An 18,837-nucleotide genomic window follows, 5' to 3' on the forward strand; every position below is an offset into this window, starting at 1 on the left:
GCACAAGGAAACCTTTTGCACATCAATTTTTGTATTTCATATCGCACCACAATTAAATAAAAAGGCATTTTATATTAAACAGTCATTAAGACAATCCCCAGGCACCAATGAAGTTACTAAAACGCACATCAATAGACCAGTATTATTTTAAAAGAACACTTAAGTTTGGCTACATTACAAAATACATAAGAATTCCTTAACAGTGCACCATAAAAAAGAAAGCCGTGTTGTTATATTTGTACTACTACAGTATCAAAGGCAAAGTAACAGGCAACATTAGTGAGAAGTGAAGATATTAAGACCGCAAAATGACATTATTGTTAGCATGGGCACTGTGCTGTAAAGACAGCAGTCATGTATGTAATATATTTGAACATAATATCATTTCATAGGTGAGTCCACAGGGGGGCACCACAATCTTTAAAATGACCCTTACAGTCAGTTGCTTTATGTAAACATGCAACATTGATCGAAATCCTATAATGAACAATAATAATTGACATGAGTTGCAGCTGAAGCTTTACAATATTTTGTTTCCAGAAACCAAAACATGAACCACTATCATGCAGTGAAACTGACATGATTGTTGTAATGTATAAAAAGTGAGTGTTTTCATCCCTCAAAACTTCACTCACCTACACCACTGAAACAGCATGCAACTAAACGCCTACTTTTGCTATATTGCACAGAAAAGGCAATGTGGTGCAATTTGTTTCTTCAGTGTTGACAAGCAATACACAGTAGGCTATACACCGAAACTACATGATCTAGCCCCAAATCAAAGCTTCATTGAAAACATTCTGTTTAAAACACATTCAGATTGAGATTCACGTGGAATGCAATAAATATACAAAGAAATACTGACAATGAAAAAATCAGTAGTGTTGCTTTCATTTGAAATGATAAAGAGACCTAACAAACAGTATTTGAGTTACATTTAATCGGTTTTCAGAGTTTTCGAATGGCTTCATTGATACTCTCCTACCGTGATGCTGTGTAACCGTAATAAAACTGCTCATCAGGCCGAAAGCCGTAAGCCGTGGCAGGACGTGCTGGAGTCACACCTGTCTGTACGTATCCGTCCGTCAAAGAACTGGCGGAAAAGAGACACAGCCATCTGTCAGGCAGTCATATAACTGATGAAATACATGAGAGTTGAGATTAATCACAAAAAGCTTACATAAATCATGATAATGTGCATTTTATGAGGAAATTACTTGTTTAAAGGTTTGAAGTATCACTAGATGGCGCTCTGATTCTGCAAAATAGAGCTACCGAGATTAAAACAGAACTGCTTATTAATTATTCACCCCAGGAGTGTTCATAAATTCAGCTTTTGATTTTTAAACCAGAACAATTATAGTAATTCTTCAAGACAAATGGCCAATGTATGAAACCCCTTACCCATAACCCATTCCCACCACAACATGCAAATTATGACATAAAAAATTATGACAGACTAAGTCATCATGTGAAGAATTTAAGTCATAAGTTTGATTACTTTATATAATAATTTAAAAATGTTAGTCATAATTTAACTTTCGAAATCGAAATTATGAGAAAAGAAAATCTACATTTTTAAATTATTATATAAAGTCATCCAAATTATGACTTAAATTATTTAATTCTAAATTTAAATTATGAGATTAAGAAGTCAATTATGACAAATCAAAATTATGACAGAAAATCAGAATTATGAATCAAAATTAATCCATCAATTTCGACTTAGTATGTCATGATTCAAATTAGTGTCTATTTTGATTTTTTAATCTCATAATTTCTACTTTTTAAATCATAACTTTGAATTTTTAATCTCAATTTAAATTTAAGTCATAATTTGGACTTTATGTCATAATTATGACTTACCAGAGCACAATTATTATTTATTTTTTAGGTGGCAGAAATGGGCTAATGCGATCTTGTCGCATTATATTCAATTTATTATGTTGTGTTATACAATATGTTGTGTTGTTATGCGTCATGTTATTTTGTGAATATATTTTCTTATGTGGACTAGCATAATCTGCCTCTTAATTAACAACACCAGCCCGTCTCTGGACTGTCCTCATAAAATATGGGTTGTTTGCTTTGCCCCTTAATGAGGCAAAGGCTCCCATAATGAGGAGTTGTTTAGACTAAAAAACTTCCAGTGATCGGTTACATGCATAACCTCTTAACTCCCAGAACACCCTCCCTCTCCGGACATTATGTCTGTCTTTATCCTCTGAGGGACACCACTGCTGTCTGGGGACATTTCAGACTTTGTTAAAAGGCTTGAAATGGACGTCAAAGAGTTTCAGTTGAACTATCAGAATAAGTTCAACTGAAAAGGGTTGATAGGAAAGATAAGGCTGTGTGTTGTAGGTCAGATGATTAATCCAAAGAGGGTCCAGGTAAGAGACGTGCCTAAAAAGTGTGTGTTTGTGTGCTACGATCATTCTTGCAGTGAATAATTCATCCCAAAACAATCCTGTCATCCTTTCCAGGAAAGTTAAAATTATGCACTTTCTGTAAGGTTTCGCAAAGAATGATGTTACAAAAGTCTCACACCAACCTTTTTTTTCCCATTTGTCTAATCATTTAATCTAAACCAAATAATTTGAGATGGGGAAACTGTTTATTCTTCAACTTTCTTATGAAACACAGCCGTTGGCCCTTTACACGCGAGGGCCACAGACACGGTGCGTTTGGTGATAATCTGGAGATCTGAGCCTGGAAAAGATCCCAATGTCTGGCCCCAGGGGCCCCTGAGAGTTAACACAGAGGTGAGATCCTGTAAAAAAAACACCCAGAAACCTCTAAACAGGAAAGAGTTGGTGTTACCAGAATTTAGTCTTTCCTTCCTCTCTGATGCCAAAAAACAATAATTTTGTTAAATCTACTCACCCTCATGGCATGCCAAATTTAACTGACTTTCTTTCATGAAACACAAAGGGATAAAAGAAGATGCTCTTTTCCATGAAGTTACAATCAATGAATGAATGAGCACACAAAAATATGTAAAGCCCCATAAATTGTTTGAAAAAATGTATTAAGTTTCATTGCATTAGACACAACTTACTCTACTGTTCAAAAGTTTGGGATCAGTATGATTTTTAATTTTTAAAAATATCTTAAGCTCACCAAGGCTGCAATTATTTAATAGAAAATATAGTAAAAACAGTTTTATTCTGAAATATTATTACAATTTAGAATAACAGTTTTTTTTTTATTAAATATTGCCTCCTTGCTTTCAAAAATAAAATAAAAATTGACCCCAAAATATGAACTGTAGTTTATCAAACCAAGTGTTATCTGCAAACTACTGATGCTAGAGGTTTTCTCAGAGCTGACTTTAATTATTTAGCCATTTGTTCTATTACTTTAAACCAACTGGTCTATATTAGTGAATATATGAAGTCAGTTCCCCTCAAGTTCACACAGGTGTCTCAGCAGAGTAACCACAGGTGTAGTTCATCACATTAACTGTTACATAACATTTGCCAACGGAAAGTATCCAAAGAAAGTCAAATAAATAAATGCCACTTGGTTTAACTTTGCCACTTTCTAACTTAGTGACATTAAACATTTTACGTGGCTTGAGTTAAGAATCAAAACACTTTTTGGGTCCACTGTACATTTCCAGGTTGGTCCTGACAATAATGTCATATGTGTTCAGATAAAATTGTTGCACTTAACTGCTTTGAAACCATTTAATTTTACTTTAAAATATTTTATTAATTACCTTATTGTGATTTTTGAACATTCAAAATGAGGAACTCCTTTTTTTCCAAGCAAACACAGCCAAGAATTTGTTTTTCATCTGAAATAAAGCATTTTTATGAGCTAAATGATATATTGCTCTGTGCTATTCTATAAATAAATGTGATTCTATTAAAGGGCTTTAAAAGAGCCGTTCCCAGTGTGTCTGGCTCCTGGCTCGGCGCGGGGGAACTGAGGCTGGATTTCATTATTGTGTTAACCTGGATCTCTAACACCACACGGACAAAATGAAAACCACACTTTCAGGCCGCCCAATTCCCTGTGCACTCTCAGTGTATTCTACAGGTATCACTTACAAAGAACTGTGAAAAAAAACATTGCTTCCTCTGCCGCCCCCCTCCCACTCGTATTCACTTGCCTCTTATTTTTCAGCGCCTCTTCTCTGACTTTAAGACAACCACCTTTTTCTCACAGACTGATGTATCATTTAAAGCACTCTCTCTGTTGTTTAGACGACCGGCAACCTATCAGTAAAGACACACAATCCTAAATAAGACGTTTCAATGAAGTCATTCTAAGAGGTCATTGAATTATAGTATTAATGTCCCCATATCAAATAATCCCCTCTGCTATCAATGATTTGAATATTTGGATAAGAACTCAGATATTTTGCATAGTCCCATAACACAAAGTGGCCTACACCATAAATCATTACATCAAGTCATCACATAAGTGTTTTTCTGAAACCCCTAAACAGTAGGTATATGGCAACTGAAACAGATTTGGAAAAAGCTGAATAGAGGGAGCTGTGTTTACTCTCAAAGCTAAGGGTATTACTGTTGGAGGAGTGCTACGGCCTGCTGGGATGCTATAGGACCCTTTGGCGCGGTACTTTTGGGCCATTCCCTGCTAAAAGCAACAAAACTGGCAGACAAGGATGTGTGTGTGTGTGATGCAGTAATAACAAAGCCAACAGATCCGCTGCAGTCAGTCTGACCGATTCATCATATTTAAATGTACCTGCTGAGGAAACCCTGTGGTCCTAACAGGTCTCCATTCTGGAAGTCTGTGAAGAACTCTGGACTAATGGCACCATCAGCTGGGATTATTCCATCTGAAGGAATCACACACACACAAAAAAAACATTTATTATTGGCACTAATGCATTAAAGCCAGGAAAATACAAAGATAAATCATTACTATTTCAATTTCTCAGTGCAGTTATTATTAAAATTAAAAAAAAAATAATAAAAAACATTTTATATTAAATATCTAATTATATTATGATAAACTATAATTAAATGTATAATTATTAACATTATTATTAAAAAATAATATATTTATAAAATTTCAGCATGATTACGCCAGTCTTCAGTGTCACATTTCTTATTGTTTTCAATGTTGAAAACAGTTGTTGTTCAAAGGAACAGCAATTATTTGAAACAAAAATCTTGTCTTTACTTAATCTTTCAGCAATATTTCTTAAAACCCCTGCCCAATGTAACCTGCACTGTAGAAGAGGTCTTGTCGTTCCAGGATGTCACCATTTTGGAGGAAAGGTTCTCCATCGTCTCCATACATACAAGGCTCTGCCTCATCCATTTGCCGGTTCTCCACCATCTCCAGCCACTGAGAGTTATGCCAGCGGAACTTCTCGCTTTGGATCTTCTTACCCCACTCCACATCATATTCCTGCAGACGGAGACAGAGAGAACAGCCAGAGTGTTCGAGCAGGACATAGAAAGGCTCTGCCTGTATTGCCTCCCTGCATGTGCCATACCGACGATGTAGGAGGAATCAGGTGTGCTGTGTTGCTTGGCAGACGGATAACATGGTAGCTGTTTATTTTAACTCTACAGGGACCGAGTGTAATAAAACCTCTTTGAGGTTGGTGGAAATAGCAAAGCTAAGCAGCCGGGCTGTCTGATTAATCATCCCCACACAGGGTGGAAATCAACAGGCCTCATTGTCACTGGTCCGGCCCCTCCGGCATACACGGTGACACTTTTTGCCAGGGCACAAATTCATCATTGTTAAGCATTAAAGGCACCACATGATGCACTCCCATGGCCAATCAGAGCAATGAATGTGTTCTGATACCCCAGCTAATCAATCTTCAAGTAGCTGAGCTCATGACGTTACTGAACATTTTGATCCGGAGTAGGTTTGGGTGTTTTATAAATAAATGTGGTGCAAGGGTATCCAGAAATAGCATGTAAAAATGAATTATGAATGACTTCACTGGTCTGGGTTAAAAACCACTGCTACAAAAGCAAAAAGCTTGGGCATGAAAAGGCAAAATAAGAAAAACTGTCCAGAAAAAAAACAAAAAAAACAATATTCATCACAGAAACAGATTTTCATATTTGTATCACATAGAAGAAGAAAAAGGGGAAGATTAGCAACGTGTATGTGAATTTGTGGTATTCAGCAGATCTGTGTTCTGTCCACCATCCCCACGTGACACTAAGCAGCCGTCTCCTCCTCTCTTTGATGTGGCTCCTTGCTTTAATGGCCCTTTCCGATCAGATGTATGGAACACTTCCCTTGGCCTCAAGACCAGCCCTAATTACATTAATGTGAGGCCTGGGACAGATCACACATGACAGAGCAGCTTCAGAACAGCTTATACATTTAACCCGCTAGCCACGATGTTCACGCAATAGTCTTTCATGTCAACTGACCCTGACTATAAACCGTATGTGCCATATTCAGCATTAACAATGAAGTGCTGGTTGTCTTGACTTATTCAAAACAATAAAAACTTGGAAGAGGAAGATGTGCCTAAAACTATTAAAAATCATTTTTGTTATTTGAAATAAAGAAAAATATAAATATCAGATAAAAAAAAAACTTTATAAATGAACAAAAAAAGAGAAATGTTTCCCTAAAAATAAAATAAGTTTAAGTTGAAAGTTTAAGCTAAAATTGTTTAAAACTGGAATAAATATAAATTAAATAAAGATTAATAATAATAGCAAAAAAAAAAAAATACAAAAGCAAAATTTAAATGAATACTGTAAATATAAAAATAAAATCTAATTCACAATAATAAAAATCCAAAAAAATACAAAAAAAATTATACTGGTTCTTCAACATAAATTAGATGTAAACAGGGTTATGTAAAACGTTTTACGAGGTTATGTAAAAGCAAACGGAGCAAGTAGCTTGAAATTGGTGAAAAGAAAACAGCAGATCACTACTTTAAGGTACAGCAGATTTATACTCACAGCAATGATGTCCAATGTATTGTCACACACTTTGCGTATTTCTGCATTTTTGTCATGCATAAGGTCAATGAGATATGCTGGAGCCTCTGATAAGATAACAGTCAAAGAGAAAACCTCTGAAAGAGAAACCTGTTGACTGAACAACACTATCATCATCGTGCAACTGCAGCTTTTACAAGATGAAGGATACGGGTTTCTTTTATAATGACATCTCGTGTGGCCTGGTGAAACACCATTTGGTAAAAGACGTACACAATCTGACAGACAAACTCATCATCTTCTTGTTGAGCTGAAGATAGAAAGAAAGAGATTGCCATTTTTCTATGTCACACACAAAAAAAACTTTGAAACAGACACTTTAAAAGCATTCCAAGCATCTAAATGTTTTTTTACCGTTCAGCAGTTCTATTAGAGCAGGAATGATGCCTGATTTGGCCAACATTACGGCACAGGAGTCGTCCATGGAGACAGTGCCAATCATAATCACCACCTCCAAAATGAGGTCATCCTCAGCAGAGCCTAGAGGGAATAAATATGGGGAAGTCACATTTCACAAGATCTTGAAATTAAAATTCTCATGTATTTTCCGTTGTGATGTAGCAAAGTAAAGTGGAATGAGATAAACCTGGTTTGAGGTGGTCTTTGAGATAAGGCACCAGGTTGTACTCCTTTAGCACAAGTTCCCAGTCTAGATCAGGAATGGTAAGATTGGAAAGAGTGCCCAAGCACTCAATCACAAACTCTTCCTCTTCCTTCAGTCCAATCTGAGCTGCCAGGTCCCCAACATAGTCCTAAAACACATCACATGCTTATTAGTCTTCAATTGAATAAGCATCAATGTACGCATCTACAACAAATTAGCAAACAATATCTGTATGTGTTATATCTGTATTCTTTTTTTTCTCAGAAACTCACAATGAAAAGATTTTTAGACGGTCCATCATGCTGAGATATATTCCGGATCATCTTCATCATTAGAGGATCTTTTAGCTTCAATGCTCTCTTCATCAGCATCTTCAGACCATTGCCTTGAAAAACAGCATTAACGTAAGCACAAAGTCTGCTCTTCACGGTTTTTTTTTTTTTTTTTGGTTGTGCATTTGTATATGTTCTTACCTTCACACATAATATGCGCATTCCTTTTGTTGGCAGCCAGGTTGATGCAGAAGGAAATGAGCTCAGCGTCAATCCTCTCCTCACCACAATCAAACAGCATCTTCATTACCTGCCAAACAATATACCATAAAATAACCTAGATAGTTATGTCTACAGTCTAAGACTAACCGAAATGGAAGATAATTCATAGGAATGAACTTAACTATTGTTAGCATGCAAACTGAACATTTACTTTATTTTGTTTGCAGGCATCACAATCTTCCAAGAGAGTTAGCAAGTTCCTAAAAGATCCCAAGACTCAACAAAGTCAGCAAACGGCTAGCAGTTTTCACTCGTCTAGAACTTTAATCAAACCTGCGTTTGTCCCACAAAAAAGCTGACAGGCCTGAAACATTATTTCCAAACTCCCGCACCCAATTTGTAAGCTTCCCAGACGTCCAGAGGTTCCTGATTTTCTCAAGCGGATCCTAACTTCAGACACAAACCTTACATGTCACTCTGCATTAGCTCGGCTAACGTCACCGCACCCCGGGCGGAACAAAGGACTGGACTCTGCTACCTGAGGGGACGGTAGGGTTCCAGGAAGGGAGTGTGGAGGGGAAGGGAATGGGCAGAAGTCCAGGCCTGGGTTAAAGTGGTCAAGGGTTGTCAACATCGCCCCCTGACGTTAACGATAAGCAGGAGGCCTGGAGAGAGAGCTTGGTCCGTGAGGAGGCAGCGGTGAGTATGCAAAGCATACAGTCCCATACTGAGTATCACATAGCAGCCGCCCTGCAGCCTAAATCACTGTGGCTAGACTTACTGGCACCTGCCCTGCTTTCACATGCAACATCCAGTCGCCCCACCAAAACCTTGGTAACCCCCAGCCTGCAGATTTACCATATTTTCATTTCTCTAGTCACCCAATTTGTCCATGAAGGGCCCTTATATTTTCATCTTTACTTAGACTTTGATGTCTACTGCTTCCTTTTCTGTATAACTGAGTGATAACTGATCTCTAACCTGCTTCAGTAACCTGCTTTAAATTTGAAAAAGTCATTGATTTGTTTAAAGTTTCGTTTGCAATACATTCTCAACACAAAGCAAAGAAAGTCAAAAAACATTTTGACAAATGACTTTCCATGATTTCCCCAGTTATTTGTGATCAATGGATAGAGATTAAAAAATAAAAGTTTGCACATGCAAATAGCAAATTCCAACCCATTTTAGAGGTGAAAACAAGTAGACTCACCCTTAATTTAATTAAGAAATTTCCATAAATTTCTCAGGTTTGGAAAAGAAAAACCTGATTCAAAAAAATTTTTCCAATCAGTGTTAATATTTTTGTTTTATTGTTAATTGTAGTCCTTTTTAAAATTTTGACATGGCATATAACTTAGTTTACAAAAATGATAAAGTCTGAGTTAGCAAAAAAATCTAAATTATCATCAACAGTACAAACATTACCATTAATAATCAGATTTATTGAATTAACAACAAAAAGTAGCAGGAAATTTAGATTTTTCACACCTATAATTATTACATTAATTACTGTGATCAGTCACAGGAAATGTTGAAAGGACCGGTGAAATGAGACATGGTGTCTACACCGTATGCGAGCGATGCATCACATTACAAAACAATCAAATTATAAGTAGTGATACTATCTACACTGAATGCGACGCATCACAATGAGACACAGAGAGTGAACTGACACACTGTTGTACTTGTGACGTACTCTGCGATCTTGCGTTTCTTCCGACAACAGTGGATCTGTAACTTTCGCTTTGATGTGTTCAATGTGCCTCAAGCGGTTGCGGAATAGAGTGGCACAGAGGAACAACGGTGTAGGAACTCTGTGATCGAGCGGTTAAAGGGCTCTCCTGTCCCCTGCTATAAGCTCATGCTAATGCAGGCTGACCTCTCACCTGTGGAATGCAGTCCGTGTAGGCAAACATGGACTTGAAACGATCGTCCATGCTGATGTGGTACAGAATGCACATGGCAATCTGTCTCTGTGCTTCGTCTCCTGAAATACAAACACACATAAGCCATGAATGGACAGACGCACATACGCTCTAGAGTATTCAAGGTAGCCAGAATTACACCTCCTTCTTTAATAGAAACATACAGCAGGACAGGACAGCAGGAGGATGCTGATCAAGCTCTCTGGAGTATTTGATTTTTGATTTGAGTCAAGAGTATCCTAATATTTAGTGGATCATGGCTCTTGCTAGTGCCAGAATTTGTGCTCAAGATTCACTGATTCATGTCATAGGGAACTAAAGAGTGTAAAGAGACACGACCATAGACTTTTTTCGGGGCATTACTGTGGGCCTACACAAGCATTCAAATGTTTGGCATCAGTTTTTTTATTTTTGAAAGAAACTAATACTTTCAAAAGTTCTTTCTTTTGAACGTTCTATTTCTTTCTATTCATTACCGTTTCTACAAAAATATATTAAGCAACAACTGTTTTCAACATTGACAAGATAAAGAAATGTTTCTTGAGCAACAAATCAGCATATTAGAATGATTTCAGAAGGATCATGAGAAACTGAAGACTGGAGTAATGATGCTGAAAATTGATAGATGAAAATTCAACGTTGCCATCACAGGAATTAATTACATTTAAAATATACTACAAAATACAAATTCAAATAGAAAACTGTTATTTTAAAATGTAATTATAGTCCACAATATTACTTTTTTTAATCAAATAAATTCAGCCTTGGTTAGCGCAAGAGACTGTATCAAAAACCAACCTTAAACGTTTAAATGGTAATGTATAGTGAAAGCAAATTTGCAAGAATTACTTTGTTTGTTAATCTTTGGATTTTTTTAAAGATGTATTTCAGACCTGAGTAATTCTGACCCTGAGAAAGCACAGTTTCCCTTTACAAAGCAGACCGAAACCTGGACCTCGTAAGAACCTGAGCCTCCGACTTAATCAAACAGACAGACACAGACCCCGAGAGAGGGAAGAGGGGGCGGGGACGGGGACGGGTCGGAGCCGGCCACGCACCCTTTAGGCAAGGTTATCTCAGCCTATTGGAGCCAGATGTGCTCCTCGAGACCCCTGAAAAGAGAAGGGCTTCACCATTTAATTGGGGAAAAAAAGGAGGAAGCATAAATTTTACTGCCATTAATAACTTCAAGCCAAGCTGCTCTGCAGCGCTAGCGCCACGATTGGCCCAGCATGTGCTTCTCATTAGTGAAAGACACACACGAGCACACAAACGAGCTCTAGCGCACACTCAGGGGTCAAGCGCAAACACACGCACGCACACCCCGAGTTAACGCCTCGGTCTGCACGTTGGGAGAGGAAAACGGGGGATCCTTTATGAGGATGGAGGAGAAGGGCCTGTAAAAATGTTCAAAACAGCCCTGGAGCCTGGGAGAAAAAAGCCCATTAAAAATTCATTATCCTGTTCAGGGTGCGTTTAGTGGGAGAGCAGGAGAGCTAAACTTCAATTACACCCCAGTAAGATTTAAAACACCCAACTGCCATAAAAGCCACGGCAGCCAGGCCTTCAGGCGACCACTACAACCCTAAACGGCAATGTCCTTCATAGCTGATCGAGACATTGAGCACACACTAATGGTAAACAGTAGGGTTGGACCAAGATGGTCGACCAGAAAGTCATTCAAGAACTGATTAGTAAGGTTGAATTGTTTTTATACATTTCAGGACCAAAAATGTTCTACCTGCTTGTCTACCTACATATTTCCATACTTCTGCACACCCTGCTTCTTTCTTTTTCAGAAAACAAGCCTTAATATCTTACGTAATTTTGCTTCACAAGTAAATGTATCTTAATTCATGAATATTTAGATATTTGTACTGGACAACAAGACAAAAGAAAATCTTTTTTTTGCAGTGTGGAGTGAGTTGTCGATTAGTGGGTTCTGGTGGGTTTGAGATGATACCAAGCTAAACTTTCATCTTATCAGCAAGGCCATGACCCTCAAAGGGTCTTCTGGGAAGAGAATATGGGAGCTTTCCTCAAGCATTTTGAAGATTTATGAGGCATCTGCAGTATTCTGACAGGACTGGACGTTGCATTCTTACAAAGCAGACCAGATAAAAGCAGAGGTCACACACACACACCTTCTTCTTCTTCTAAAAAAAAATTACAAGAAAAATATTATATCATTCACACTAGTGCAAAGAACCATTAGCTGTTGGCAGCCAGTCCAAAGAGGTCATAAAGAATGAGTAGTTGTATGTGTCTGACGGAGAGAGAAAAATCTCCATAAGCTGCTAAATGTGGACTTCCCTCGAGCTGGAAAAACAACATTTACTTTAGAACTGAAGCTGTTTTTTTAACAAATATATTACTTTAATTGCATAGGACACACGACACCCCCCTGAGGCCTTGCAAAAAACACATTGTTGGTGCCAAAGCCAACCACGCCTGTATATGTAGTCCATGCACAAATCGCGTGTTTTGTTTCATCTCAGGAAGTGGTCTTTGAAAGACAGGAGAGAGCCAGAGTGTAACTGCTTTATGAGGCTGAGAAACGCTTGCATCCTCAAACACAACATAAACAACTGGTAGACTAACCATGACTTCTGCTGTCTCATTGCTTGTAATTTGGCTTCTGCATGTCTGACAAATAGCAATGCATTTGTCTGGATGTAAATTTGAAATCATAACCAAGTGTTAAAATAGGGCCAAGGACCAAAAGGGGGTATAATAATATAATTTCCCGTTTTTTCCCTTCATGACCAGTGCTCTCTCTAACTATTAGTAAATATAAATAATAAGATAATAACAATTTTAAAAATAAAATATCAATAATTTTATATATAGAGATTAACACAGCTTTTAATAAAAAGCAGCAGATTTTTTGACTAACTGTCTACATAAAAAATAAAATAAAATAAATTAAAATTAAAATTAAAATTAAAATTAAAATTAAAATTAAAATTAAAATTAAAATTAAAATTAAAATTAAAATTAAAATTAAAATTAAAATTAAATCTAAAATACCTGGAGGAATCTTACCTAGCAATGTGGTGAGTCTGGGCAGAAGGTCCACCTGCACCATCTTGCTGCGGAGGCCGGTGTCAAAGGAGAGATTAAGGAGGAGGCGAAGAGTAACATTCAAAAGATCTTCATGTTCACAAGGCACCAGTTTCGCCAGCTTTTCTACGGTATCTACCTCAGCCTATCAAAGAGAGAGAGATGGTTGTGATGGAGTGATGTCAGAGACTGTTGTAAGGTCAGCCATTTAATTCTGTTAGTCATGTGCCCGTGGCTTTGCTTGTTAACACATCTGCCTGCTCCAGCTGTGGTCATACACAGCCACAGACAGACAGCCCAGCAGAAATGTGATCCCCATTAAAGGCACAGTTCACAGCCTGGAACCAGTTTTCAAATCAAGCCTTCAATGTTAATAACTGCCTACATCCACAACCTTACATTCACAGTCAGTGTCAAAAAACGTGACGGACGATTGTGCAACCGTCATCAATGGATCGAAAGTGTTAAATGAATCATTCGAGAGTGTGTTATTGAATAGCATTTGTCAAAATCAGAACCATCTTTGCATGGCTGCCTTGACAAATGTGACAAATGTTTAATTTACAAGAACGGAAATTAGCTGATTAATGAATCCAAATAAATGATCGCGAGATAACCTTTAAGGTTAAGTGTGTGATTGGTTACAGGTGGAGGAAGTGTGGAATAAGTGGTCGACTAAACAGTGCAGCTAAACTGTCTTGAAGTAGTACAGAACACTATATAAGCAACGAGTTATGAGAACAGGTGTGGCTGATTTAGGAAGGAGAGAGTAATAATAAGAAAGTAACAACTTGGGGTGGTGCAGTCTTGTGGGGTTTGAACCTGCAACCTTAAACACCCCATGAAATCAAAATTGGAGTTTTGTGGCTTATTAGTCCAATGATTTCTTTGAGGGCATAGAGGGCACAAGCATACCCCTAAAGTTAACAAAATAAGTGAGTCACTTTGCATAAAAGCATATGAAAGTATTGCTCACCATGTCGTTTTTATTCTCTAAGAAGATACTGAGCTTCTTGAGGAAGGACACCACCAGAACCAGTAGCTCCTCACTGTCTCTGTCCAGCGTTTTCACCAGAAGGTGGACAATGTTCTTGTTCCTCATCTTCAGCTCTGTACGGGTGTCCTCAGACAGATTTAGCAGCAGGTACAGAGCCACTGATGACATAGAAACACAGCTTAGCATGATCAACCATCTTCAAATCTCTATCTTAAGCAAATACAATACTTTTTTTTCAGTTCAAACTCTATATAAACGTTCAAAAGTTTGGGGTAAATACAATTTTTATATGTGGGTAATAATGTCTTCTACCTCTCAAAAGTTGTTCCTGTTTGGTCAGCAGTCCATGGTACTTCTTCAGGGCTTTATCGTACTCCTTCTTCAGGTTCTGATTGTCCGGGTCATCGTCCCGTTCAAAAAGTCAAGGACCTTTCTATTAAACCCTTGTGTTCAGAGCAGTAATTAAAGGGCAACATTTTAATTAAAACATAACACCCATGCCCCCTGACCCTTGGCTTGACTTTACCTTTGCCCTTTCTCTGACATCCAGTCGTCCTTTAGTCGCCTGACCCCCCCCCCCCCCCCCCCAACATACACACATACACACACACTGAAAGGATATCAGTCTTCTTTTTCTTCTGCAGTTCATCCTGCCATAGGTCATAGCGCTTCAGCTCGTGCTCGATTATGCTCATGCACAGTGCGCCGATCTTGTAGTGAGTGATCAGGCCGTGAAACTGGGAGAAACTGGAGATAAAAAAGCTTGTTTGTCTAACCTTCACCATATATCCAACCATGCCAAAATAAAGCATCAACCCATGTCAAACACGGTCGCTCACCGAGAGTATGATGAATGTTAACCAAACCGTTGCAGACTTCAGTAAAATAACAACTGAAGGGCAGAGATTCAAGAACGATTCCAGCTTTCACATTTACCAAAAGTCTCGCTTTTCAAATTAGATCTGACAGCAGCTGATGTGTCATATCATGATAAGAGTATTTAGTATTATGATTCTCAAGAAAGAAAATATGTTCTCCTCATGGCTCATTGCCATTGTTGTATCTCAGCTCGGTGCACACAACACCCATCAAACTGAATAGTGAGTCTTGGCTAGAGTGTAGCTCGTGTACCTGGAGAAGCAGAAGAAGACATAGATGATGGTGGTTGCCAAATCGACACTCTGCTTCCAGTCTTCCCTCAGGACCCGGGCCAGTGCGCCCAGAGCTGTCTCTGTGGGAGAGCAGACAAAACACTAAATGCTTTCATTGCTCATGAAAAGAACTCATGTTGGGAATACAAAGTGACAACAGCTTGAAATATGTGACTGCTTTTGAATATGGAAAGTATGTTATGATCCGTAAGGACTGATGGGAAAAGAAAGATCACACTTGTGAAGGAAAAAAATGCATTACGGGTAAACTCAAAGGTCACTATGGTAGATGCTAAAGCGCAAATAGTTAGAGGAAAGTGACAAAAAACAGACTGTAGTACTGCAAAATGGATAAAGTTACAGAGACCAAAAGGGTTAAAGAAATTGGACACACGAGAGAGTTGAGATGGCAAATACCTACTTTTTTTTTTTACAAATAGACTGTGTTTCTACCCCTATTAAAGGGACAGTTCACTCAAAAATGAAAATTCTGTTGCCCCAAACCTGTATACATTTATTTCCTGTTGAACACAAAAGAAGATATTTTGAAGAATGTCTGTAACCAAACAGCTGTAGGGCACCATTGACTTCCATATTCCTACTATGGAAGTCAATAGGGCCCAGAAATTCCATATTTACTCATATTCTTCAAAATATCTTATTTTGTGTTCAACAGAGGATAGAAATTCATACAGGTTTGGGAAAAACATGAGGGTGTGTAAATGATGACAGAATGTTTGGGTCAACTACCAGTGTGAAATAATTTCAGTGTGAAATAATATATTGTACAAAATGTACTCTAAGGTTGAATTGTTTCTGATGTTCACTAAGGCTGCATTTAATTATTAAAAAATGCAGTAAAAACAGTAATATTGTGAAATATTGTTACAATTACTGTTTTCTATTTTAATACATTTTAAAATGTAATGTATTCCTGTCATGAATTTTCAGCAGCTATTACTTAAGAGTCAAGTAATCGTTCAGGAATCATTCTAATATGCTGATTTGGTAAATCATAATGTTTAAGAACAACATGAGGCTCAGTTAATGATGACAGAATTTTCACTTTGGGTAAACTATCCATTAATGATACAGTCTTAAATTAGATCAAATCAGACCTTTGTTCAAAGGCACTGGAAAATTGTATAACTATTTGGTAATATAAATGCATTTGAACACTAAACGTATGGCTTTAGTGGAAGGTTTAAAGATAAAATCCTTCGTGTCGCACCATTCTGCAGCAACTCCTCCAGGTTGTCAGGATTCCGGGCCAGGTGGAGGATGAGTGTAGCTCCTCTGATCTTCTCAGGGATGTCCTCATACAGGAGCTCAACATAGTCATCTATGCTATTAATGTTGGCCTCCTCATCCAGCTACAAGACACATCATGAAAGATAAGGCATTAATTGTTTTTAAAAAATGAATCTTCAACCAAAATGTATATTAAAAAAGAAAAACAATTCAGCGCTAAGACAACAGGAGTGAAACAGCTATACCTCCATGCCTTCAAAAGGAGTCAGGTCTCTTGGCTTGATCTGTTTCTCTTTCTTTTCTGAGTAAATAAAAAATATATTAATAATAAAGAATCAGTATCTAAAGCTCTAAAGCAATATTTATATTATTTTTTTACCCAATTCTTCATCTCTTACCGGCAGATTTCTTGCGGTTCTGCAGGTAGAACAATAACTGTTCCACTTCCGGAAGTCTGGAAGGGGAAATGAGTCTACATTCCTCCACTACCTTCCGTGCTAAAGACGCAATGTCTGTGCTGGTATTTAGGCTTTTGAGACGGATTCTGAAAAAGGAGGAAAACATTGCAAATAAATATTATGAAATTCTTCAACTGTTATAAACACAATGATTTTGCCTCCTATCACAAGATATCTTCACTTCATATACATGAATAATCTTACATCTTCTGGCACTCTTTGCGTTCTCCTAGCATTGGGTCTCCCATCTCGCCCAGGATCGTGGCTTCCACTTCATACTGGACAATGAGGGCTTTTTCTGTGGGGTGGACATCTAAACTGCCACCCTTATATTTCCTGAACACAAAACATTATAGAATATTTATTATCTTATGTATTTTTTCCAACTTGTTTGTAAAGCACATTGAGTTACTGGTGAAAGATGCTCTATACACAGCTTATTATGCTAAAAATATTTGTTTTTCCATGCAGATATGTTCAAAATTCTTCACAGTACTTTGGACTGTACCATCATGGTGCCACAACTGTACATTTTATCAATTTGCTTATTTATTTAATGTGTTTATAATGAATTTTATTTCTTTAATAAAGCTAAGCTGGTGATATGATGGCAGAGATGAAGATTTTCACTATTACTATGAACATAAAAAATCGTCTTAGACCATAATGTGAAAGAACAGCCTGACAGCTGTATATACACAGCAAAAAATCCATGTTACATTTTAGAAAACAACATTACACGCACATAATGGTGTGTTTACGGTTTTAACTCAAGCTCGTATCAGTAATGAGTGCATAAGATAACGTTAGACTAGAGCTCGCGAGCACATCATAAAAAATACTCACCGTTTTAAATATCTGGCGTCGTCCGCTTGCATTGCTGCCCGTATATTGAATTAAATAGACCTGCTGTGTTGATTTCTGTCAGATCTTTGGCGTGTCTAATGTCTGGACTGCTTCATCTTTTTAGCTCTGACAGGATGCTGATGTTTGTGTTGCTATGGGTGTGTTCTCTTCGTGAAAGAGCGATGAAGTAGAAATAGGCAAAAGAAGCTCTGGCGCCACCTGTATATGTGGAGGTATGTATCGATCATTTGAATAGGCTTCATGTGCTTTCCAGACTTTTGGTGGATTTTTTTATGTCTGGCTGAATGTAGGCTATTAATTCGAAGCTCACAGTTCTCTTACGAGAGGTTCTCTCGTACTGCGTAATAACTTATGCTATGGGAAACCTCTTTTCTACGAGATATTGAAGCCAAAATTATCCTTAAAGGGATACTTCACCTCTGGGAAGATTAATTTATGTAGAAGAAATGCGAAATTATTTTTGAATTTGGAGCTTTCTAGACTGATAAAATCCAGAAAATGTATTTTTGGCTTATGTGAATGAAAGACAACAACTCCCAGAATGCACTTGCTTTGCTGCCCTAGGAGGCTATGCCTCCCGGTAACAGAGCACGCACAGTAGTTAAACAACAAGTCTAGGCTACTAATGAGGCTCTGTGATGAGTCTGCCCGAAAATGTGTTTCGAGATCGCCCAAAATGTCCGGGATTCGGCTTTTGCGTTCTACAGTCGCCAGTTCATTATGTTTACTGTGACAAGCAGGATGAGACTGAGGGCCGTGGGAGAACGAAGCAAGGCTGTTGGCGTGATGACCCTGTGAGACGCACTGGTCTCGTATTTCTAATGGAGGAGCGGGAATTTTCTTAGCAATGTTAAAACGCACATCAACCGATCACTTGTTTAGCATTCATGTAAACACTAACATTACATTCAGAATCACCAATGGAATGAATTCAGTTAGATTGAAGGAAAGGTGTGCATGTAAACAATGAATCGGACATCGACGGCCAGAGAATATCTTTTCTGGGTACATACAAACAATGAAGAAATAAAAACAGATTTGGAAAGGGCTTGAGCC

General features: G+C 37.8%; 1 protein-coding gene across 3 annotated transcripts; it reads right to left on the minus strand.

Moving 5' to 3' along the window:
- Window positions 1-13: 13 nt before the first annotated feature.
- kifap3a (kinesin-associated protein 3a) lies at window positions 14-17,944 on the minus strand. 3 transcript variants are annotated; one of them, XM_039692615.2, is made up of 20 exons: window positions 17,761-17,943; window positions 17,119-17,250; window positions 16,855-17,000; window positions 16,702-16,757; window positions 16,437-16,578; window positions 15,186-15,285; window positions 14,677-14,801; window positions 14,367-14,465; window positions 14,034-14,212; window positions 13,040-13,202; window positions 9,956-10,056; window positions 8,049-8,157; window positions 7,848-7,960; window positions 7,558-7,723; window positions 7,326-7,451; window positions 7,123-7,221; window positions 6,933-7,018; window positions 5,208-5,394; window positions 4,723-4,816; window positions 14-1,093 (listed from the first exon to the last, which is right to left on the minus strand). In XM_039692615.2, the coding sequence occupies exons 1-20, from the start codon at window positions 17,790-17,792 to the stop codon at window positions 982-984; spliced, it is 2,367 nt and encodes a 788-aa protein (XP_039548549.2). In that variant the 5' UTR covers window positions 17,793-17,943; the 3' UTR covers window positions 14-981. The 3 variants fall into 3 exon arrangements, with proteins under 3 accessions (XP_039548549.2, XP_088974869.1, XP_088974870.1); XM_089118743.1 differs by lacking the exon at window positions 14-1,093 and adding an exon at window positions 4,120-4,226 and having other exon boundaries at window positions 17,761-17,944; XM_089118744.1 differs by lacking the exons at window positions 14-1,093; window positions 4,723-4,816; window positions 5,208-5,394 and adding an exon at window positions 5,401-6,288 and having other exon boundaries at window positions 17,761-17,944.
- Window positions 17,945-18,837: the final 893 nt, after the last annotated feature.

This window comes from Pimephales promelas, chromosome 13, assembly GCF_988280905.1.
Source record: "Pimephales promelas chromosome 13, fPimPro1.hap1.1, whole genome shotgun sequence".
NCBI classification, from domain to species: Eukaryota; Metazoa; Chordata; class Actinopteri; order Cypriniformes; family Leuciscidae; genus Pimephales; species Pimephales promelas.